The sequence below is a fragment of the Megalops cyprinoides genome, chromosome 16, assembly GCF_013368585.1.
Source record: "Megalops cyprinoides isolate fMegCyp1 chromosome 16, fMegCyp1.pri, whole genome shotgun sequence".
NCBI lineage: Eukaryota > Metazoa > Chordata > Actinopteri > Elopiformes > Megalopidae > Megalops > Megalops cyprinoides.
The window spans coordinates 7048858-7074655 of record NC_050598.1 but is presented as its reverse complement, the minus strand read 5'-3'; the positions used below and the strand labels follow the sequence as shown (position 1 = coordinate 7074655).

Sequence of the window (25798 nt, the reverse complement as noted above, 5' to 3'; positions counted from 1 at the left end):
GCCAAGTCAAATGACCCGTTTTGGTCAGAATGTCTGTACGGCTACCCTACCAATACTGAACCGTCCATTTACCAGACTCACACAAGAGTCGACAAATTCATCATTTATTGATCCAAATCGACGGCGCACCATTGTATGGCATGAGACATTAAAACAGACAGGGCGATACATTTACATTTATTCATTTAGCAGACGTTTTTATCCAAAGCGACGTATAAAAGTGCATGTAGTGGGCAAGCAGGCACATATACGTAGCGATATACGAAGATGGGTAATGTGACTCAATTAGACAGGCCCTGTTTCTTAAACTTATTGTTTTCCCGTTCCAAATATTATTTCCGTCCTCTTTTGGTAGAGCACGCTTTCTGTTTGTATTGACTGTAGAATAGGTATAATAATATTAGCCTTCGGTAGTGTTTTCACAAAAGATGCTACATAATAAAACAGTGCATTGACAAGTGAAAGGTGACCATGTTTTAAAATAGGTGCAGCCCTACCATACTCTTTTGTCACTACTGTATGGTATAATTATTACACCTGTGGTTTCAATACAGAAAGTAGTTCAGCATTCGAGGTGTTTGCAAATGATATACCAAATGCTCTGAAGAGCTGCCTATATCGTCAGATCTCAAAATGATACCCACATTATTAACGTTCCTGGTGGAGAGCGAGCGTACCTAAATCTCAAGAAAGCGACAATTACTCAGCGTACGACGTCACACAGCAATAATCACAGAACTAAATGGAAGCGGGAAATACGAGCTGGTCTTAGACGTTTCTATATTTTTGACGCTCAGCTTCACCTCTCTCCACAAAGCGAAGGAAGCACTCGGTCTTTATGCTTAGGCCAGTGAATGAAATAAGGCGGCAATTGGCAGAACTACGTCATTCGGATATTGACTGACAGAGTTTTACACCAATTGGAGATGGACGGCGTATGTTTTTGGACCAATGAGCATGTCGAAATATAGAGCGCCCGCTGGGGTTTCCGGTTCACGCAGGAGTTGTACTACGCTTATTTATTTATCTAAAATGGATGCCTGTTGTTTCCAAACCCATTGTGGAAGTGGAAGTGTGTAATTAGAACGTCATAGCTAGCCAGTGCGCCCCAAAGTTATATTTTTAGACAAAGCGTAACGTCTTAATAATAAAGCTAGCAAAGTGTTCGGCTGCGGAGCTGTGACTTGCCAGCTGGCTTGGTGGTTGCAGGCCGGAGACGGTATTGTTGCTGGAAGAGTGAATGAATACCAAGGGATGATAGCGATGCAACGATACCTTTGGTAACTGAAATTGTTAGCTGGATAGCTGACAAAGTCTGATACCACTATTATCACAATCTAACACGCTATCCGGTGCTCATTTGTCCGAGTCTAGTTGTATGAGTTAACGTAGGGAAACATAATTGTAAAGGTAGCTAAATAAAGCGAAGTAACGTTAGCTTAGCCAGCTATTGGGCTCGGATCATTTTGTGATAAACGAAAAAATGACTTCAGCTTCTACTAAGGTAAGTACGCTTACTAGCTACCTACTCCAAAGACGTCAACACAACTTTACGCAGCACCTGTCCATCTGAGCCATTTCGTGACTGTCTGTGCAGTCGCAGCGTTTATTTTCAACACATCCTCTATGTAGAGGTATGTTGTGGTTATCTCATATGGTTAACTAGCGAATTCCGTCATAATTAGGTCTAATTTCTGTAATTGGAGGCAGAAAGGTATTAGCTAGCTATCGTTGTTTTCAGAGCTGAGCTTACTGCTGGGTCGGTGCAGCCACCTCGCAAGTTTTTCCTGCCAGCTAGGCAGGTAGCAAGCTAAATTCTTTGTTTAAAAGTTTGCAAAGAACATTCACCACACCGTGGCGCTATATTCATAACTTTTCTGATGTTACAGGCAGTTTACTCGTGCTGTATCGCGCCAAGTACTAGCGTTGAAATGTATTTTTAGCGCAGCTTGCTGGTACTGGCTAGCTAACCATTGTTATTATGGCTAGCTAGATTATTTAATGTCATAATTATAATAAAGCTGAATAAGAAGACATTATTTGATGTGGAAGCCAGGAAACGCTGAAGATCTTATAGGTACCATAAGTAAACATTTGGGATAACAGGTGACTGCACTTCCTACCCAGCCATTGATTTGAGTTGAGTTGAGTAATTCACTAAGACCTAATATGTAATAAAACTATAAGCAGAGCCAACACGAATATTTAAATACTGGTTGTGGGGGGGGAGCACATCTCTCTTTCACTTTGTGACTGAGAGCCTCTGTCTTCATACATGTCTCCATTCTCTTGTGTCTGTGACTGTGAGTAATAATGACTGGCTGCGGTATGACTCCAGAGGAAAGTACCTTTGCTCAGACTCTTTGTTTTATGTGTGCCTGTGTCAGGTTGGGGAAATCTTCTCGGCAGCCGGCGCTGCCTTCACCAAACTCGGGGAGCTCACCATGCAGCTGCACCCAGTGGCAGACTCCAGTCCGGCTGGGTGAGTGGTGGAATCTCTCTCATGCACACAAACGCACACATACACACACACACACACACACACACACACACACACACACACATGTGCGCGCGCACTGGCAAGCATGGTGGGAATCACAGTGTACATCCACAAAAAGAACTTACTGTGACTCATTGATTGCATGTAAGATTGTACCTTGAGCTTTTATTTTGTCACACTGTCTCAAAACAATTCATGCATAGGTAAGGTGAAAAGAGGCAAGTTCATGAGCTACTGGCATGGGCACACTCACAAGAATTCAATTTCCTTTGCACCAGTTCTTTAGCAGTCAGCCCCCTGTCACTGTAAATCACAACCCAGAATCACTAAATAATAAATGAAAATCACAACCTACTGTCACTAAATCATAACCCATTGTCATTGTAAATCACTACCCAAAATCACAGTAAATCAGTTATTGGAGTTTTTCCGAACTGCAATTTTTTTGTTTTGATTGAGACGAAAATGGTATACACTGTATATCTCCAGATATTGCAGGCCTACGTGTTCAATATGATCCTGTGCACACTTAAACATTTTGCATTAATGATGAGACTAGCCTGTACATTGTATCACAATGTGTTCATGTCTGATTAGTAACTGGGTTACTGGAACAGGTTTATGGGGCTTGTCTTGCTGTTGGTTTGCAAGGTTCTAATACTGAATCTGCAGGACTTTCTCTTGAATTTGAATGAGGGCAGTCCAATGCAGAGAAGGTCACCTCTTTGTCCTGTGGTATGATCCTGTAAGGACCCAGGTGAAAATATGTGTCTGTGATGAAATGGAAGGTTAACGGCCCAATGACCTTCAGGTGGCATATGGGTACTCCTATACCAAATGTATGGAGAAATCCCAAATATTAGGTCTGTATCTCTGATAGTTTTGAAACTACAGCCCTTTGAAGTTTTAATTAATTTTATGCATCTTGCCGAACGAGCCTTTCGGTCCAACTTCTGACATTCATAGCTCCTTTGATATGGCATGTACAGCTTTGAAACTTTGGGACTAGGGCTACCTTTTTCTGTAGAATTCAAAAATGTAATCGGTGTTGTATGCAGTAACCACATTTATTACTGTTATAGGAGTGTCAGGATAATTTTTTGAAATTTTTTTCCCTCAAAATTGCCTATTTTCATGTCCTCATTTGGCCATGTGGGCAGTTAACCATCATTTTCATTTTTACCATGCATTCTTATATATCTGAAGATGATTTGACAAAAATTTGGTGTTGTTGCTGAGCTTCCTTCTGGAGTTATGATTTTTTTTAATGCACATTAAATACTCGAGATTGTATCAGTGTCACAAAGTGACTTATACAGTGAGTAAAAACTATTTATTTGCTGAAATATTTACAAAATATTGTCTTTGTCAAACATACAACTATGCAACATTCAGATGGTTCACATTTACATATGAAAACATGAATTGTTTAAATTTTTTGATAAAAACATAAATCAGATTGAAAGGGCAAAATTCATTTTTCTTTTATCAATCATTATCACACATGGCCTAATATGTCATAAATGTCAGGAAAAAAACTGTGCTTTATCTAGCATACTGTTTGAGTGAGAAGCTCTCAAAGGGGATGTCGTTTTGTTATGTTTTGAATTTTCTGCCATTTTCAGAGCTTTGTAGGAGGAAAAGTACATAAGATACACCTGATCTGGTTACTACTGATTTTCTACAGGAAAAAGTTAGCCCTAGTCCCAAAGTTTCAAAGCTGTATATGCCATATCAAAGGAGCTATGAATGTTGGAAGTTGGACCGAAAGGCTTGTTCGGCAAAATGCATAAAATTAATTAAAATTTCAAAGGGATGTAGTTTCAGAACTATTAGAAATACAGACCTAATATTTGGGATTTCTCCATAAGTTTGGTATAGGAGCGCCTGTGAATTTTTTCAGGGGAATCTGAGAGGGTGACCTGGGAAATTCTTCTCAAACTGGGTGATTTGATATGGAATGACTCATATGCAAGCAGGCTGTACCACCCAGAGTAGCTGCACAGGTAATGAACTGGCTGTTTAGCCTGATTTCATTCTAAAACCTACAAACAATGAGCAAAGCTGTTGTCTAAACAAAGTCAGCAAATGTATTTGCTAGCCCAGTGGTAACTACTTTAACAAGGTAGCAAACTTTACCAGGTTAGGTACCTTACTTACTGGTGACATCTAGACATAAAGTTGTTGATTTATGTCCATTTTGATTTTTACAGTTGTTTTTTAAGAAATGTTTTAGCAGATGGGCCATTTGTAAGCCCTTTGCAGTTCACCAGCAGTCTGTGAACTGCATTTTGAGAACCACTGTAGTAGCCACATACTCTGATATGTTCATGGAAGAACAAAAAATACCGGCTGTTGTCTCCATAAAATCAGTTTGTTCTGTCAAAATGTGATCAAAATGAAATACTAGTACAAAAAACATAGAAATGCGCTTTAAATGTTTACATGTAATTTTTGAAATTTATTAGCTTTGTATATCATGTTATAAGGCATCTAACACTGGTAGTTAAGCAGTTTTGTAATATTGTACAGCTAGCATATTCACCCAATACTGGCTCTGAAAACCATGCATTTTCAGTGTTATTACACATTCTGTGCGCATTTATGCAAATTCAGTCTGGCAAAAGACTGATGAAGGGCAGCACCCTCTCAACAGCGTCATCTTTCCAACCACCAATGTCATCGCCCGCCTAGTGCCCAGTAGCGGCAGTAACAATGGTGGAGCCCTTGCAGGATACAGTGTAGGTTTTGGGGATTCATTTTATTCTTAGCAGAGGACTCCCGCGTGGCTGCCCCAGTGGCAGGAGTCCGTCAGTGCAGTGAGACAGTGAAGTGAAAGTGACGCTGTGTCTCCCGCAGAGCCAAGTGGACGGACACTGAGATTGACATGCTGCGATCGGCCGTGAGGCGCTTTGGTGACGACCTGAACTCTATCAGCTCCGTCATCAAGGAGCGTACTGTGTAAGACCTCCCTGTTTCTCACTTCCCGCTCTTCCCCCTCCCCATCAGCCCCTGTCGCCTCTTATTTTATCTCTTCTGAATTTCCTTTGCCCTCCTCCCTCGCTGTCCTCTCTTTCAAAAGGAGGTTCTGCTCAGGGAAATTTGCTGGATTTGGAAACGCTGCTTATTTGCCTGCTTAGCTTTTGAGTTATTTGTGACGTGGGTAAAACTACTGTGCACCAGGCGTTATTGCTAAATGGGTGTGTGACTGCCTCTGTGCTGTTTCTGAATTCAAGAGAAAGTGGGAAAACCAACAGTGACACGAGCCCTAAGTGAATTGAGTTTTCACAAACCAACATTGTGAATATGCAGCATCTCCATCTGTTGGAGGGTTGGAAACTTTGACCTTTTATCAGGCGGAATGGTTCTGCACCACTGATATTGCTTTAATTACTTCAATAAACCACCTGCAATTCTGAGTCCTAATTCATTATGCATTTTATGGGTTTATACATATAATGGTCCGTTTGAGCTGGTTATCTGACACGAATTTATCACACGCACATACTGTTCTTTTATGCAAATGACATTGAAAATCCCAAATATATTGTATAACTGGGAATGAACCTTATTTTTCAGAATTACTCACAGAGAAGGCCGATCATTATCTTCTTTCCTTCTATTCAGCTGCTTGGACGTAGAATGGGGAGAGCACAAAGGAGCAATTTCCCTGACTGCTTTCACAGAAATTGCACCTGGTGGCTGGCCACCTGTAGTCACACACAACATATAATCTTTTGGCATCTATATGAGTAGTGGAGAGTTTAAGCATTTTATCGAGACCTGTGGTGATTAGGCACAATTCAATATAGCATGAAAATGGCTTCAAGAACACACTGTATATTGCTCAATTTCTAAAGACCATATGCAACACCCCCAGTAGCTGCTGACTTGGTCTTGAATTTCCCCTTGAAGGGGAAGCTTTGCTGAAATGCACAGGTCAGTAGTCCCCAGGTATTCCCTTGCAGGGTTTCAGCTGTGCAGCGCTCTGCCATGCTGGGATTAAAGTAATGTAGGTTACGCAATCAAAACAACAAGGTGGTGCATGACTTGGGTCAGGAGTGTTTAGTATCTAAAAAGTAGCCAGCGAGTTTTAAGTGTGGTGGTGGCTAGTCGCTGTGAGATCACAGTACTGCCACAGTCATGAGCTACGTTATTTGACAGTTCATGCAGCATCTGGTGATTTCATTGTATGCTTGATATTATGTTGACAAAGTAAACAACAAAACAGAAACACAGGGTTATTATTGATGATAATAATGAATTATTATAAACTTACATTTTCAGTATCTGTTGGCTAAATTTGTTCAAAATTGGAACGCAAAAATATATGTAAATCAGTAACTCATATTTTGCCCACTTATTTAAGTAGCAGCATGTTGTTTTTTCCCCACTACTTTCAAGGAAGTTGTTGATTTTCACATGCAAATTCACAAAATTTAAGTTCCACCAGGTTAGCTCTTGAATCTTGATATTCTCATGTTTGATTCTCAGGTTTTGCAGGAACACCACTTTTTTATTTTCAGTTGTGCAATAGCATTATTTATGTGCTTCTAAGATATTTGTCGTAGGAAGTGTGACGTTAATGATAAATTAACCATGACAGACTGCTGTGAAAGGTGACACCTGTGCACACCTGGGGGAAAATGATCAAGAATGTAGTGCAGCCAGACTTGGATAACATTTTGTGTGCCATCTCATTTTTCATCCTTCTCGAATTTCAGTATTTTAATTTGCTAAGAAAAATGTGTTGACATTTCTTACATTACACAATATCCATCTCATTCATTAAAGCAACTAGCTAACATACACATAAAATGTACTGAACAATTTTTCCTATGGCCTGATCGGCTGAATGTTTTTGCAGAGGGGATTATACAGTTACAAGTCTTACAGTGTTCCAGATTTCCAACTTCAGCTATGCTAATGAAATGACTTTTTTTGGTTTGCCCCTTCATATAACATAACTATTAATAACACATTTATTAAGCATTTATTTACGTTCACATTTACAACTTTTTCCTGAAGGGGTGATTCACTACTAATGCCAATCATTTTACGTTTATTAGTTTTTATTATTAACGATTATTTAACTGGTTGCTTACTAATAACAGGGTACACTGATATGTGTTGTCAGATTATAGCGATGTATCATTCCTGGTTCTCATATGCAAAACCTGTCTAGCTAGCTACAGTACATATCATATTGCATATCTACACTTTGCCTAGAATCTGTCAAATGTAATCTCCTTAGATAATACATTGCATTCAAACATTTTTAAAATGTAAATAATGTATGAAATGCAAAACCATGCATAGTAACAGATTTGCCGAGCCTTCTTGTTAGAAACTGGAGACAGAAGAGATGATCTGTTCCTGTGGAACCTGGCAGAACAGGGCCTGGCAGGAGCCACATGCTAATTACATCTGCATTTACACTTATGCTTGTCTGCTGGCTAACCAAAAGGGGATAAAACAATGGCAAAATAAGGTGGACCACTATCCCTAATTCCTCTGAGAAGAGTTTCTGTTGACAGTTGCACAGAAAAATGGAACATCATCTGTTGTTTGGATGGACAGTGGTAATCAAATGAGCACACATTTCCTACTCTGTATTTGGTAGATACCTGGATAGCTACACTCATAAATGCAGTAACCTGCTGAGCATTTATTTTTACATGTCTGTGACCAACCTACCCCCAGGAATCCCCCCCCCCCCCCCCCCCCCGTAAAGTGTTGGGTTCTAGACAAGTGCCATGCAAGCAGAAATAAGCAGAACTATCTACTGTACTGTTTGTACAGGAGGCTGCCTCTTATCTTAAGTAAATTAAGTCACTAAACTGTGTCAATAGTTAAATAGCTACTTTTAAAAAAAAAAAAAAAAAAGAATGAGGAAACTAGTATCCAACTTGGAACCATTTTATATTTAGCCTACCTCAAACAGGAGAAATTGTTTTTCTTTATGTCAGCTGAATGTATTAGGGTCTTTGTTTTTAAAAAAAAATAATATTTAAACATACTTAATCTTTCAGTATTGTTCATTAATGAGTCAAAAGTTGATGGGTTGTTTTGAAATTCAGGTTTGCCATCTTAGAAAAATAGTGACAGACATGATTCAGTCTCAGTGATTCAGAAACTCAAACTCAAACGGAAAGCACCTTTGTATGTAGCGTGGGGGTCTGGTTTCATGCAGCGTTGTTCATAAGGTGAAAGGATTGATTAAGATCAGTGCTTGTGTGTATGCGAAAATGCACAAATCGGCTAGCGATATCTTGTATTGTCATCATGAAACAGAATTAATATTAAGTGTAAGTGATTACAACTCCCAGACAACTTGTTTTTTGATTAAAAAAAAAAGATCTCTGGAAATGAATCACTGATCACTCTGTACTGATCTGTGCTAACCTTCTGTTAACGTTTGAAATGAACACGAGAGCTTCTGTGGGGTGTTTTTGTAGAGGGGGCGATGAGGGATAGTACAACCTCCTAAATTTAGAAAGAGGAAGTTAAAAGTGATATGTCTATTTTTAAGCTATTTTTTTGAACAGTTCAGCACCTCATCAGGTTCATATGTGAATGTGTTCTGAATGTGCGAACTGCGCTGTGTGTGTAGTTATGCCATTAAGTTTGATATTTAATGAAGTGATGGTGGTTTTTCAGTAGTGGAAGTGGCATGGAAAATTTAAGCCTCAATACTTTGGGTGGCAGAGAAAGGCAGTCGCTCATTTGGTGATTTGTCTGCGGGTGAAGGGGTGATAAGATGAACGTCGTACAAGTTGCATGATACAAAAACAGGCTTACCTCATTGTTTAGAAACACTGAGGTTTATGTTTGGAAACTGTTGATTTTATTAGTCAAATTGATTTATTTATGTTAAGTTATGAGTAAAGTTGTCACAGTGCTCAGACAAAAGCCTCTCAGTCTTGCGGAACAGCCTGGTGACCTGCTATTGATCGAGCTATTGCCCAAACAGTGTAATTGCACAGTGACCAAAGACACAGACAGGAGAAAAATAGAGTTAGCGTGCTAGCATATGTCTCTTTAATTCCCCTCAAGTCAAGTCTTTGCTTATTCCATTTCTTTTTGTTTGTGCACTGGCCATAACTCTGAATATCATTGCTAAATTTTATGCACTACTTGAATAAATACCTGGAAAGGGCATCTTTCACACTGTCTTCTACCACCAGCCCACTAACAGTAACTGCATGCACCTTTGCCGTATTTGGGAGCATTAAGGCTGCTATGCATGCTAATATTGGACGTTTGAAAGCCATGTCCCTTGCCAACCTCAGTTGCCCTGTCTTGGCCCAAAGCAGAGCCCAGATCAAGACCACGGTGAAGAGGAAGCTATATGAGGACAGCGGGGTGCCCCTCTCCTCTGACTCCCCCAAGAAATCCACCAAGAAGACGGTCGTGGCCTCGGCCGCCCCCCCTGCCGTCATCACCGTGCCCACCTCCCAGGTTGTCGTGACAACAGGGCTTCAGGGTCCCTCCTCTGCCCCACCGGCTATCAAGAAACAGAAGACAGCAGGTAGCTGTGACTGTAGATTTGGATTTGGGATTTTATGAAGCCATAGTTTTATTTAATTATGTTCTATGCTGTAGTAAAGGCATCTTTTTGAACATGACAAGGTATAAAGCATTAATGAATACATGGTTAATGCAATTGGTGTTCAGTTATATGGATATGGACAAAATATGGCAGTATTCACAGGCCACTTTAATTTGACCTCTCTTTCTCTTTGCAGTTGTGTTTTTTCCTTTTTGGCTAACTGCATACATTTTTGTGCTCCCACCTCGGTGTGTCCATATTTACACTCCTGTCTGTGTGTTCCAGCAGACGTGACTTTGAGCGCGCTCAATGACTCGGACGTGAACAGCGACCTCGTAGACATAGAGGGGTTGGGCGAGGGCACCCCTGCCAAGAAACTCAACTTTGATCAAGGTGAAAACTGGTCACCTCATCTGATGACACCTTACAGTTCTGTAAAGAACTGTATTTGTCTTGTCTTGTAATTTTTGTGTTCTTGGCCCATCTCATTTCAAGTCCTCTTCCTTTCCTGCAGTGCTTGCCCTATATAATTCACTTTTGGGCTATATCCATGTAACATGTTTAATAACAAGTATTATAAACCATTATTAAAACTGAGTGGCAGCACATAAGGGATGCATGTAATTTACGCACAGTGCAAGGCTTCTGCCTGTCAACTTATTTGAATTATTTGCCATGTTGTTGCTGTTGTCCTTCAGTGTGTACATACGACTGCACTACTTCATTTGCATTTTTACTAAAAAAAAAAAAAGGCAGAATTGCAAGCAATGCGAGCAAATGTATCATACTGACTTGTTACTTTTCTGTACCAGATCAAATCAGAGAGCTTTAAAATTATGAGATACACACAATATACTGTGGTAATGTGGATAGGCAGATACAGATGTTTACATGTGTTCATGTCCTGTGTCTCTATGTGCTTTTTCTCATAGAGAGCCTCAGTCTGGACTCCAGCTTCATTATGAACTCCAGTGACCTCCCCCTCCTGTCCCGCTGACCCCGCCCCACACCTCCATACAATGGCACCTGTTCAGGAGGGGAAGAAGCGTCTCAAAGACAGGTGAAAGGTGTGGCCCAGGCCCAAGGAATCCACTCTCCCCAGTCCAGCCGACCGTCAGTGTTGAACTGTAGCTCAACTTTTTTTAATTCTTGACTTTTTTAGATGTAACATTAGAATGAAAAACTTTTTTGTTGTTGTGGGAAAGTGTTTTCATCTGTGAGCATACAAGATATATAATTTAAAAAAATGGAAAAACTAAAAAGACACTTCTGCTCTACAGCACAACTAAAAGAAGAAACACAACTTCACAGTTCCTGTGCTGGAAAATTTTGGCTGGAGACACACAAGTTGACCAGTTAAAGCAAATTGCCCAAGCTTATACTGCATCCATCATCAGAATATTTTTCTGAAAGAGCTTTTCTTTTTTGCTTGCATTTGTCAAATGTATATATGCATTTTTTTTCTCAGATCACTTCTGTCGCTTTTTCACTCTTCCTCTCCTGTGCTGACCCCTACCTTGATCTGGCAGTAGCATGAGGTTAATTTATGTACTTCTAAAAGGCAGCTTCTTGCCCACCAAGTGGGAAATGGTAGCATTTGGAGTAAAACCACTGGGGTAGTTCTTGCCATTTATGTTTTGGCCACTGTTCAGGTAGTGCCTGATGAACTCCTGGAATCCTAGAGGAGTTAATTTTCCTGTCCAGGTGAGTTCAGGTAAACTTATGAACAGATCTTGTGTAGCACCACACCCCTGTGTCTGAGTGGCTGGGTTAGTTGGTTTCCACTTTATTCCTAATTAGTTTGTTTTTTATTTTGTTTCACATAAGTATCCTTTTATAAGTATCATTTTCCCCACAGCATTTTGTGTGTGTATGAACATGTATGTCCCTAAGTGAGTGTGTAAATAAACATCCCAAGACACTGTGCTGTACTATACAATATCACAAGTCTGCCAGCATCAGTACGTGCTATGTCGATTTGCTGTACATTAGTTATGAACTGGCTGAGATGTTGAGCTTAGTCAACACTGAAAGCTAAACAAAGTTACTTTTTTAATGTTTTAAACTTTTACTCTGGAGTTGTTCATTTGTCTGTGCAGTTTTATATTGGGGCTTTTTTGGTAATAAGTATAAGCAGTTTCATTTTGAGTTGACAGTTTAAGAACAATAAAATAAGCGTAGCCCATTGATTAGTCTGGTCAGCACACAAAGGCTTTATGCCAGCCATGAGAGAAAAAAGTGTGGCTCCACTTATGTGAATGTATTCATTTGTATAAATCCAAGTATAAGTTTGGTTTTATCTAAAACATTTTGTTAGTCATGTTAGTCTAATTAAAACTAATGCGTGAACTCAATCATTATCTTTGCAAGAAAGTTTGGAAAACTTGGATGTGTGCCTTAGAATATTATGCTGAGATATTTATTATCAGGCTTGTGCTTCATAGAAGGTACCTTTTTTCCACTACAATGAGATGACTTTTGAATCCGTCTTTACCAATTTTAGGAAGGGCACTAGGACAAGAAATATACAAATGCACTCTAAAGCAAAACTGATCCACCTCCATATTTCATAGATCATGTTGTTTCAACATGAATTTCACCTTTTTTTACACCAAACATACTACTGATGATGATGTCCAGTAAGCTCAATTTTAGTTTTGAAATGAACTTTTTTAGCTTTCAGTTTTGAAATTAATTTTCAAATTTTCAGTTCTGACCAGAAAACATGGTTCCATCTGTTTGTCAGAATTTGCATTTTACTGTCTGTGTCTGTAGAAGAGGGCTCTTCCTTGAAACACTGCCAAGTTTTGTCACACACCAGATCCATGCAGCCAGTTTCTAAGGGTAGCTTGTGTCTCAATACCAGACCTAAAAAATTTTTCCAAAGTCCACCTGGCACATTGGTGGGTATGCATGTGACCTCAAACTCCATATATTGTGCATGAATGGTACAGCAGAAACCTGGTAGGTTTCTTGAATTTTTACCCTTACTAAAGGATGTCAGCAACATTTTGTCTGAAATTTATCACAATTCTCTGAATTAAAACATGATATTGAATGCACTCAGTGGCCCCAGAAAAAAACTATATACTACTGTTCAGTGTCATGTTGGGTTATAAACAGTATAAAAATGTTAAACCACATTATGTTATATACACATTTTATACTCACATGCATTAAATGGGTTATATACACACATACAGTACCAGTCAAAAGTTCCAAACACCTGATTAAGATAACAGGAAACATGCAAAGACATTTTGATCTGAAGACTTACGCTTAAATGCTTGAAATTTGTTGCTTAGACAAATATAAACAGTGAAATTGATGCCTGTGTATGAATTTCTTTCCAAAATTTTAATTAAACTTTAAAGAATCTAAAATATGAGTTTTGATTTAACACTTTTTTGATCACTGTATAATTATCTCTGTTATTTCATAGTTTTGATGTCTTTACTATTATTCTAAATAGTAAAAATAAAGGTGTCCAAACTTTTGACTGGTGTTGTATATCCAACAAAATTAGGTGTATTTGTATATAGTCAATTTAGCATTGGATGTCTGTCAGTTCCTAAGTGTATAGTGTAAGGCAATGCTATTTTGCTATTGAGAAGTGGAGAATAACATGCACAGTAATGTATGTTTCCCATTATTTTAATCAGGTGTGTCCACGTTTTAAACTGGTACTCTATATACATGCATGTATACAGTGTATGGTTTTTTCAAGGTAAGTATAGAAATCTAATGTCCCCATCAAAATAAATTTTAGGCATAGACCTTTGTCATATCAAACTAAAACTAAATAAATGGGCATCAAAAAGTACATACACATTTCCCTGTAGTGCAGTCACACCATGTCAGAGTGCTCTCTCTCTCTCACTCTCTCACACACACACACACACACACCTCTGGTGCATTCCCAAGCTTGGTGCAGCTGTTCTGAATAATTCCACATATATGAAACTGGGTGTATGCATTGGATCACACCAATCTGGCATGATTCCAAAGCTAGTACAGCAGAATGCTATGGAGTCTGCCTGTGTTTTCACAGGAACTACCTCCCACTGAGCTGGGGGGGGGGGGGGGGTCCTGTATTGTCACGATAACAGAACAGGAAGCAAAAAGTGACTGTGTTTGTTTTAGCTGTTCTTTATTGCTGCATGTAGCATATTAATGTAGATGAAAATATCAGAACCCTGAACTGAGGATCACCATGGGAAGCAAAAGGAACATAAGCACTCATAGTGATATGGTTAGCCTTCAAAACAATTGAAATTGGGGGAATCTTTCCCAAGAAGGCATCAAAGCTGAAGAAGTTGTCCCAGCGAAGACTGAGGCCAAGTCCAAGGCACTGAAGGCCAAGAAGGTCATGCTTAAGGGCATCCACAGCCACAAGAGGAAGATGATCAGGACCTCCCCCTACTTTTGCAGGCCCAAAACCCTCGGTCTGAAGCGGCAGCCCAAGAAACCTAGGAAGAGTGTTCCTCGAAGGAACAAGTTGGAACACTATACCATCATCAAGTTCCCTCTGACCAGCAAGTCTGCAGTGAAGACTGAGGATAATAACACTGTGAATGTTAAGGCCAACAAGCATCAGACCAAACATACTGTCACAAAGCTTTATGACATTGATGTGGCTAAAGTGAACACACTGATCAGGCCTGATGGTGAGAACGCAGAAAATCTAGCACCAGATTATGATGCCTTCAATGTTTAAGACTGGCATCATGACGTGTACAGAAAAATACATGTTCTTGGAAATGTTTCATTTTTTTTAATTTGAGGGAATAAATGTTTACACCGAAAGGCTAATATTTGCCATCATCCAGGTAATGAAACAATTTACAAAAAAGAAAAGGGCTCTGAACATATACCCACACAAACTACAAAAAAAATTTAGTATAATTAAGAAAACTTGTCTATACGCCATTACTTGGAAGTGGTGCAGGTAGCACATCATGTGTGAAAGCTCCAGCTGTTTTCCACATCGTCTCCTATTGACTTCAGTTTCTAAATGAATGCATTTAGAACAATGGATATATTTTCAGAGGTTTGCCTGCTCCATCAGTCACATCACTTCCAGTCCTGTCTCTCTACTGGGGGTGGGTGTGTAAGAATTAAGAAATATGTGCAAATCAGATGTAAGGGAGGGGGGGTTTGAAGACAGATTTGTGCTTCATTATGTTCAATTTTTCACGCTTTTAAGTATTGTGTAATTTCAATTTTAATGATTGCATGGAATGTAGGATATTCATTTTACATTTATAACAACTTTTATATTGATCATGTTTATGATGTATTTTAGCTAGCTAGCTAAAACTAAGAAACAGCTTGTGATTGATGCAAAACTTTGGAAATAAAAACAATGCATACATACAGAAAAATAATGGGTGTTAATCCTCCCAAAAGGATTCAGTAACTCAAGTTAATTCACTTTTTATTGCATTTGCCGTTTCTCCAAAATAACTTGACATGAGCATAGTAACAACATGCCAAAATGTAAAGCAGCTATGCTGTTGTGAAGCTATTTCAGTACTACAAAGAAAGCATACGTAAAACCTAATTAAACTTTTTGGGAAATTATTTTCTTTCGCTATTTTTTTTTACTTCTAGCTAACAAATGGGCTCCTAACAGCAATTGGCTGATTGCTAAATGATGTTTGTTGCCACGGTCTCATGAGTCCTTGGTGAAATAAAACATGATATAAACACAACACTTTGGTCCAACAGCAAATGAGAATGGATGAGTGTCTCACTAAGCGCTAAAGTTGAAGGCCAGGACAGCACTATGTGAAGGTACTTAACATTTTATTCACTGGGCAAAATCAGTCTGTTTTGATCTTGTGATGTAATTACACTACGAATCTAGTGGCAAACTTACAGTGGGGTTACTACCACAGTTTCTGAGCTTAACAGTCTACAGGGTAAAGTGAGCAGACTAAGCTATCCCATTTCACCCAATGAGGCCACAGGTTAAGGTGAGGGTAATGCCCCCATACTGCATCACATGACCAAATTAATTTCTTAAATGTTGTAATGTAAGGAGGCAGTAGAAACAGGTTGTTTTCCTCAGATGAAGTCACTATCCTACTCCAATGGTGCCTACTCCACTCTGGTGTACTGTGAAAGATTTGTACATGATGAAGAGAAACCAGAGCGGATCACCAGCAGACTCTCTTGTATTGTGGGACTTGCGATGTGAAAAGTAGGTACTGACTGCGTGCGAGAGTGCTGGAGAACTGCATTTGACTTGCCTCAGCACACTTGCAGAGGTTGCTGTGGTGGGACGGGCCTAATGTGAAATTGGGGATTCCAAAATAGGGTTGCATTAAGGGGGAAAGTCATAATTAAACATGTTATTTTGACTTATTTGTACTAGATAGATTTTACATTCACCAGCAGACCTAATAAAACTGAAACATTATGGGTAGGTGTAGCAGAGCTCGTGTATACAAATCGGCTACTAGGCCTAAGTCCCTCCCTGGAGTCTGGACAAAAGCTCTGTTGGTCTCTCACAGCCATCTCTCCAGTCCTTTTATCAGAAAGCTGTGCAGATGTGAATTTCGTTACCTTTTTCTGTACCTGGCACACATATGTTGTGTACCGTTTGCATTTAAATATATTGAATTTGGTCCTTATCCAGAGCAGCCCACAAAGCAAACTACATATATATACCGATATACATATTGTTCTTATGTGTACTTATAACGGAGCCACATAAACAACAGTATATACAGAAATCATCAGACCACATTTGTAAGTGACAATACATCACATAAACCAGTGCCAGAGTGAAAATACATAAGTACCAGGATATAGCTGTGGATATTAAAGAGTAGTAATTTCACTTCATTATACCAATCAGTGAAATTGCCTGTAAGAGGCAAGTATGTTGTGCTAATTTCTACAGAAGCAGTCTACAGTACTCTTTTCTACAGTATACTTGGCTGTCCCATTTCACCCAAAGAGGTTATATCCTGTGTGGTTTGTTATTATAAAGGTCAGCAGCATGACTCAAATCATATCAGACTAATAATTTTGTAACACAGAACCCTGACAACCTGCCAGAATGTTAAATATATGTAATTTTTTTCCAAAATGCCTGTGTGAAGTATGCTTCACGTGTACATAACCCTGCCTATCCCATCTAAATGTTTATATAAATGTGTTGTCTCACATTGGTAAATGTTTGCATGTTTAAGAGGATCCTTCCCTAAATCACCAATTAAAATCTACCAGTAAGAGATCTAATTCATTCAACTTCATTTCAAACAGGGCAGCTTTCATTGTCTGTGATGAAAGCTCTGATTCTGTGTTTCATAGCCAGCCATCGGCTTATAAGCCCCAACTGTCACATTTGAAGGCCTATTAAACACAAGGGTGTGGCTGGAGAAGTGGCTGTGCTCAGGTTGATGTTTTTAAAATATGTATCATATCCATATGATTGGTTTTTGTAAATATTTCTCAAATTGTGGTTTATGTGTGGTGTATCTGCCAGCACCATAACAGCAATTACAGCAATACAGAAGCCTGAGGGCATGTCACCAGTGGCACATTTTATAATGTGTGTGTTTATGTAGGCCTATGCATTCACATTAGATACACTGGCAGTGATGTAATGCCACTTATTTATGAACCTCTTATTTAGCGTCCATTATTGAATTTTCACAAACTCCTGTTTTGTATCATGTAAACCCTGCTAACTATAGTAAGTTTCATATTAGTTTTACATGACAAACCATGAAGCAACAGTAAATAAGTGTATAGTAACTGTATCCGTCTGTTTACCTAGTTTACATGTCAAACGTCTGGTGGCTAGCCAGCTAGCTAGCTGCTAGAACTTGAAACATGTTGGAGCCATTTAGCTAGCTAGCTAGTTAGGATCTGTAGACTAACCAGTTAGGATGACACATCAAGCTGTTTTACTCAGGAAAATAGCTAGCCATTTTAAAATGAATAGTTTTTACTGAAAACTGTGTTTTTCTTTTTGTTTGGATTAGGGTTCCCAACCAAGCTACCTAGTTAACTATATGTTGAGAGAAAAACCATAGCTAGCTAAATTTTTTAACAATCAATAGCAGACTACCTAGCAAGCAAGCCAAAACAAGCAGCAGTAGCAAAACTGAAACACAAGCTTTACATAATAAATATGGTGGCTAAAGTCCCATCTTTGTATTAACTGGCATATCAGCAGGGTCTTAGAGTATAAGCATTATTATGATTAAACAGCAGTGGGGGGAAAAAAAACTGCTTTTTCAAGATGTTCTTCTAAAAAGATTTAGTGTACATCGAGACATCACTGGGGTTGCAGAGGTGTGGGGGCACAAAAGAGGAAGCATAGTCCAACTAACGTCCTTATGTAGCTAGCTTCTCTATTTTATAGATGATAATGATAGAATAGAAATAAGACATGAAGGGAAGAAAGTCTTAACAACGGAACACAACATACTTTACAGCATCTGTGAAAAATACTCCCACATTCTAAATCCACATCAACTGCAATGAAAAAATTAGTTATCTGCTAAAGTCATGGTTGATTAATAATACAGTTATAATATGTGTATTTTGTTTTATCAAAATATGATATATACAGACCTACATACACATGCATACATATATTCATACATGCATAGAAACCTTCATACAATGGCAAACTTGCACATTTTATTTTCATTAATGCTACATCAAGTTACCATTAATTTCCCTGATTTTATTTCACATCTCCGCTTAAGACTGTACAACTGTGCAAGCATGAAATGCCTGTGTAAAGTATGCACATAATTCCAGAACATTATACAGATTTAGATGTCAGGCTACAAATTCAAACAAAAGAATAAAAATGTGCAGTCCCCATTTTGCAGAGATCTGGTTTACAATGACATGTGCTCATGTAATTGAGGAAGAAAAAAACCCCATGAAGGTCCGATTGTTTCATGGTATAAAATCCAAATGTACAGGAAGACGGAGGCAGGGAGGTGAGAACGAGTAAGAAAAATTGCTCACTTAAAATAAAAAAAAAAAAAACTGGAAAATGATGCAAGATGGAGGGCATTGTCTTTTCAGGCTTTTTCACCCCATAGGAGGTCTTTGTTTTAGTTTGTTGTTTACATTATTTTACTTGTATTCATTCAGTAAACTTGAGCACAAGAGATTATTTATTTTCTCCTTTGAGTGTGTGTGCATGGTCCCGCTCACTCTGTAGCTAATTATCACTTGTCCAAAGACCACGATGAGTCTTGCTGCTCTCTATGTCAAGTCACTCCTGAACCATCACATGTGGAGTACAGCAAAACTCTGAATATTTATATTGTACTTCAAGTGTAAGTATATTTAAAAGTAGAAATGTTTATACAGTATTTTTCTATCCCTTTAGTGAAAAAAATAATTTATAGTTTGTGTTCAGGAATATTGGCTGATGCTTAAATCACAGCATCACTGGGAAATGAGGATTCAGCTCCTGATGATCCTGTTTACAACAGGGTTTTCAGAAAAACGCTGTGGTTAAAGCAGGGATCACTTGTATCTGTAATGGAGTTCTAGCCTAAATGAAAGGAGAATATACGTAGAAAGCATGGGGAAATCAAGAAGTCTTAACATTCAAAAAACATTCACATTTTCAAGGAGACTGTCCAGATAAATCATAACTGAAAAAAAAAAATGTAGCAAAATAATTTGCATGCTTAGCCACAGATATTGTGGGTCATGCTTGAGTGTAGTGGCCCAATGGGCAGCCTCTGTGAATGAACAGCCGACCACGACTCACGGTGAAATGAGGGAGGATGGTGCGGGATGACAATATATACAAAAAAATCGACAATTTACAGGAACTCTGGCAGATATGCCCTTCCACAATGAGCGTGTGTGTCTGACTGGAGCAGCACAAGCCATACTGGCAGTCCAATGAAAGGGCAGCTCCCAATATTGATGTGCTGCTATGGCCTGGCACACTGTCGAACAAGTCGCTGCTATGGAGACAGGGTCTGAGACAAACACCTTATACTGTTGAAGGTCAACGTGACATCTCCTTTTACATGTACAGTAACCACAAGGAGCTCAGGCAGTCACAAAGGTCAAAGATCACCTGATTTGATGTTTCTTCAATTAATTATGAAACTGGATGAAAAAACTGGAGGCCACAATTCAACAACTTAGCCTTGCCACTGAAAAGTCAAACAGTGGATTTCAAATCAACCAATACATTGAGCTATTGAACACTGTGATAAATAACATGGGATATTCTAATTTAAATTTGAACTATGTATAACAAACGCTTTGATAAAAAAATTCAATGGCATTTCCTTTTGAAACAGAATCTACATTAATCTGTTCACATATTTGGTGGAATCCTTAGTGATACGTATAGATTACAATGAACTTGGATTTCTACGAACTGAAACCTTGTTGATTTAGAAGTTCAAAACCAAATTTTTAAAGATACAAATTAGCCCTTTTTGGGGGGTGGGGGTAGGTTCTTTGCTAAGTGCAAGAGTTCTCAATAGTTTACAGTAGAAATTTATTGTGGTTGCCATTGCCCACGCGAATAAACATCTTAATTTTCCCTGACAACACAAGTGAGAGTTCCATTGGTTTGTCTTACAGGGAAAGAGGTACCCATTGCAGGCAGAGTGAGCAAGGATAGCTGGAGGTGCAGCGCTTCAAGGGGTCTGTAGCGTGGGATACCCAGAGTCCCCAGTAACAGTACAAAATGGTTTGGAAGTGTCCATGGAGCCTGCAAACCATGATGTGCTGCTAGAGGGTGCTCTGGAGCCAGGGACGGTGAATGGCGGTGAAATGTGCGAGGGATGGGAGAGGAGATGGGAACCTGATGGTGAGGGTGGCAACACAGGGTGGCCAACACAACAGATCGAGTGGGGCGACGACGACACTTCACACACTTTTTTTTTTTTTTTTTTTTTAGATGGTTTATGAGTCCATTAACCACACAATTTTCAAAAATATTCCAAGCGGGGAAACACCAGCAATTATCCATCTGCTGACTAGTTTTCCCAACTGAATTCTAGTGAGGTTTTCCACGTTATGAGACTTGATGTACATGGACTTCAAAAACTCCTCTATTTTCATTATTTTACTTTGTCACTGGCTCTTGAGACTTTTTTTTTTTAGAATCACACCCTCACATACAAACCTCTGTCACCCCAGAGGCCATGTTTCCTCCAGTCTGTGAAAAGAGCTTTATAATGTACTGGCCCAATGCTTGTGTGAAGAGACAGTGGAGAATGGAGGTGGGAGGAGGACTTGCTGTTAAAAGTCCACTCACCTCTGTGTCTGGGACCTGTCAGGTTCATTCCACTGTAGTAAAAAAATGCAGAAGAAAGAGAAGAAATTTAAAGAAAGGGCAATATCAAATTCTTCCTTGCCTGAATTATCTCTGTATTATCATTCACCTTTTTTTTACATGAGGCCTCTTTGAAAAAACACTTCATGTCATAACAATGATGCACCTTGAAGCTTAATAAGTGACTCCACATAATCCTACCACAAAATGGAGGGTGGGTAAGCAGACAAAATGGAGGATGGAACAGACAAACCAAAGGCAGAAAGAAGCAGCAGTAAAGGTTGAGCAGCAGTGCAACAAATGAGAAAACACACAAGCCACCAAGTATATAGGACACAGATACTGAAAGTAGCCTTAAAAAACTGCACACATACACTGTAAAATAACAGCAGACACACAACCTTCTCTCTAAACACACACACACACACATAGAAAAATACAAACACACCATACTTTCATAAAATTCAGCAATTCTATGAAATAGACATTTAGAATCCTAACCGATGATTAAAAGGAGGACAGTATTCGGTTAACCACTCTGAGAAGTATCTGTCCAACATGGTGTAAAAGACAAAGTATAAAGGGATGGAGTAAAGGGCCACTGACTCCCTTAGTGTCCAGGTAATGTACTATGAAATAAAAATATAAAGGCTCTAATTTTAATCATACTGTATTTTAACAATACACACAAATTTTATCTTCATACATATATTTTAACTACATAGAGAAATTATGCACAAATGTAATTTTAGAAATCCAAAGTTCAATATTACACACAAACACTGAAAAATAATTAGCAAATCATTTTTTATTTATCCAAACATCTCTAGCTAGAACCCTTCAAATTTTTTAACACTGTATAAGGAAAAAAAACACATGGCAATTTATTTGAAGCACGAAAGAGAAAAAAAAAATTAAGTCTGGCTCAAATGTTGAAACGGAGTGAGTGTAAAAAAAAAAAAAAAACGAGTGGGCTAATTGAGCAAAAGTGTTTGGATCCTTAACCACATTCTGTGATCGTACATATTGGGGGAACACATCTAATCTTAACCTGAGAAATATCCAGATCAAAGCACATGAGACAAATACAGAAACAGGAAAAGCAGAAGTAACCCCTGATTACACACCATGCCTGATTCACACTTTTCTACACACAGCAAGCAAACTGTAAACGTCTACTGGATGGGACGTTACACACAGGCCCTTAGGGACACTGCAAATTTCAGATATGTTTAAAATGAACTTGAAACACTCTCAAATGCACTAAAATATGCGTGCATTTGTGAGATAGACAGAGGTGAAAACTGCATGCACAGAGACTGAGAACATGAACAGCATACTGGGGGAAAAAAACCCACTGTTTACACCTTTGACCTTGATCCTGACCTTGACCACACCGGGAGACACTAAAAGAGGGATGAGAAAGAGGTAGAAAAGAGTACAAAGAGAGAGAGGCCTGTGTCGGTGTGGCTGCAAGGTTTCACTAGAGGTTGCAACAAAAATGGCGTGGGCTTCAAATGCTTCTTAGGCCCAAACACAATCACTCTGGCACATACAAACATACACACTCTGTGCATAGCATACATATATTCGACCATTTTGAGCCTTCAGCAACCACAAAACCAATTCTGTAACACGTGTCAAACATTTCAGTTTGTCACTTGAAATATCCTCCCTAAAAAGCTGATAAAATCACATGATGTAGCAAATTTAATTATTTAATTATGTGAAAGCAAATTAAGAGATTGTAATTTTAGAAACGATCAGACAATGAACTACACATAACAAAAACATTATGGAAATAAAACAATAATATAATAATGGTAATTGTTCATGGCATTATATAAAAATTAATTGCTTTAAAGGAAAAATATCTAAACACACCACGCCCATGGTGGTGTGCAAAAATTCTGAAAGAACAATCAAAACTACAGTTGCACACAAAGCAGGGTTTTGGACTGTATCAAAATTAAATAAAAAGTTAAAAGTAACATAAACTGAATTTGAAAATGTATATCTTGGTTATATATTTCTCCTTTTTCTTCTAAAAAGAAGTCTTAGGCTCTAGTACACAACACCATCAATCCACCATACAGCAAACTCAAAGAAGGCCATCAAAACCAAAAGATAAGCATTTGGCTATACATTTTTTTAAAAATCCGTAACACCATAATTATAGTGTTATAACTAAACTGTAAACAAACCTGTGCATGAAAAACAACAACAAAAAATAAATAAAATGAATCTGAATGATCTGTTAACACACTCACTCAATCTCAGTGTTCTTGTTAAGGACAGTAGCATGAGGAAGAGGATGGTTATTTAGATCATTTGAATTTTGATGTGTTACAGCAGTTTAAAAAAAATTTTCAGGAGTAGAGTGATCACGTCAGCACTATTGCAGGCGGTGTGTGTGCTTCAACTGCCAGCCTCAGTCAACGAGAGTGAGAGAGAGAGAGTGTGCGAGGGTAGAGAAGAAAAGCAAGACGCAGATGAAAAAATCTCACAGCCTGGCCTTGCCTTGCCCCACCACTACGGTCCACTAGCCATCTGAGGTTTTTCCAACTTTGAAACGGACATTAAAAAGGGAAAGAACCAAGGAAGAAAAGAGCTGCACTTACCTTTGATCCTTGTCCACAATATTAGTAAGAGAAAAATCAAGAAAAAAGGAGGTACAGAGGCAGGATTATTCCCAGTGTAAAACCAAAAGAATCAAACCTTCCTGTCATGCACCTCGACTGAAAAAAAAGATATCAATTCATTCTGCCTGATATGAGGTTGCAGTTCTTGTTTTCCAATTTTAAAAAGCCATACCCTAAATACTGCCAATGTATCTCTCCATCTCTTACACTCGCACAAACAAAAGTTTGTGCTCAAATGTAAACATACACCCTCCCCACAACTATTTCAAACTCAAACTTCAACAATAAGCGCTAATTATTAATTCTACACTTTCCTCATCTTAACTAATAAGACTTATCTGTGTTAATTTACAAGCCAATATTTAAAAAAAGCAATCATGCTACTGAAAACTCAAACAAAAAATCTCATTCAACTGACAACAAGATAAAAATTGAAAAATGAACATAAAACTAAAAAACAATGGGACTTCCCAGTCCAATTTCAAGAGCAAAGACACCCGTCCGTCTAATCTAGGGGTTTCCTTTTATGATTGGGGGGGGCGGAGAGGTGGGGGGTTCGGAGCCCTAAAATTTATCTCTAAACTTTCACCCCCCACCTCCTATCTGCACCCCCCAATCCCCCATTCCCTCCCTATTCACCTCCAAAAAAGCAGGAGTCCAGTGCTGTGTGCAGCCTCTGCTTTGCTGTAGCTAGTGAAGCCGCCTGAGGAACTTGGTAGGCATAAAAAGCAGGGGTTGTAGCCTTTTTCCCGGGGCATCACTTTCTACAATTAAAATTAACCTTTTCGAGGGGCTGGAAAAATCTGAAAAAAAATCGGGGGGTCCCTCTGGGGTCGCTTTAGAAGGGTGTGAAGTTTGGGGCTTGCCGCTGCTACTGTCTTGGGGCAAAAAATTAATTTGTGTGGCTTCGTGTCTCGGCTGCGCCAGTGCTAGCTGCCGCCGCTCGCTCTCTGTCTTGTACGCTTGCCAAGGCATTCACACAGGCAACGGAGAGAGAGAGGGAGGGAAAGAGCGAGGGAGGGGGGGAACAAAAGAGGGAACAAGCTAGAGTGTGGTAAGAAACAAGAGAGGGAAATGAGATATGGAATGTGTTGTTGTCGTGTTTGTGAGTTCAGTGTTACAATAGCAGAAGCCTCTTGCCCAGCTACGCTAGCATACACACGTACGGGCGGATATCCACAGACACAAAGAGGTTTCGACCGTCTCGGCTTGGCCTCAGCTAGCATTTAACAGATTGGGGGGGGTGGGAGGTGGGGGAGAAAATTTAATCACAGAGCATCAAAGAAACCATTTAAGGATGTGAAAATAGTTTTAAATTGTAGTAGAAGTTATTTAAGAAAAAAAAGTCCTTTTTTCACTCATTTGTCATTAGGAAGTGGGCCCCATTCTCAAACCCTGTGATCTCTGTCAGCCCAGTACCTCGAGTGAGGCCAAGCACACAGAACAGAGAAAATGTTGATCTGGTTCTACAGATAGTTTTACTAAGAGGGAAGGCATCAACCGTTCACACACATGCATAAGCTTGCGCACACACACACACACACACACACACACACACACACAAAGCCAGAGAGCTTTCCGAGAATCAGTGACTGAAAAAGTGAAAGAAAAAAATTGTTCGAGATGGCAAAGATTCAGTGCATCACCATTTACTTTTAAATATTGTTCTCCACTCATGTTACAGTTCTTGCCACTAATTGTATATTGATGATTAAAATTTTCAACATTAGAGTTAGGTTAAATTGGGTTATTTGATTGGGCGATGGCAACCACAATTAAAAACCACAGACCAATTACAAGAAAAAATA

General features: G+C 39.0%; 1 protein-coding gene and 1 long non-coding RNA gene across 8 annotated transcripts; one reads left to right on the top strand and one right to left on the bottom strand.

The window, feature by feature from the left end:
* The first annotated feature begins 990 nt into the window (after window positions 1-990).
* Window positions 991-13254, top strand: LOC118790764 (chromatin complexes subunit BAP18-like). 7 transcript variants are annotated; one of them, XM_036547775.1, is made up of 6 exons: window positions 991-1504; window positions 2388-2482; window positions 5360-5461; window positions 9817-10031; window positions 10341-10445; window positions 10985-13254. In XM_036547775.1, the coding sequence occupies exons 1-6, from the start codon at window positions 1484-1486 to the stop codon at window positions 11047-11049; spliced, it is 603 nt and encodes a 200-aa protein (XP_036403668.1). In that variant the 5' UTR covers window positions 991-1483; the 3' UTR covers window positions 11050-13254. The 7 variants fall into 7 exon arrangements, with proteins under 7 accessions (XP_036403668.1, XP_036403665.1, XP_036403667.1 ...); XM_036547772.1 differs by having other exon boundaries at window positions 10338-10445; XM_036547774.1 differs by having other exon boundaries at window positions 9814-10031.
* Window positions 9935-24675, bottom strand: LOC118790765. Its single transcript, XR_005005522.1, has 4 exons — window positions 24630-24675; window positions 23970-23977; window positions 21331-21362; window positions 9935-10007 (listed from the first exon to the last, which is right to left on the bottom strand). It is a non-coding gene; the product is annotated as an uncharacterized LOC118790765 (long non-coding RNA).
* Window positions 24676-25798: the final 1123 nt, after the last annotated feature.

Excerpts from the sequence above, each read along its gene's own strand:
- LOC118790764 (XM_036547771.1), top strand. The coding sequence starts at position 1,484 with ATGACTTCAGCTTCTACTAAG. Across the intron at positions 1,505-2,387 it reads TGACTTCAGCTTCTACTAAG|GTTGGGGAAATCTTCTCGGC; the intron begins GTAAGTACGCTT and ends TGCCTGTGTCAG. Across the intron at positions 5,462-9,813 it reads GTCATCAAGGAGCGTACTGT|CAGAGCCCAGATCAAGACCA; the intron begins GTAAGACCTCCC and ends CTTGGCCCAAAG.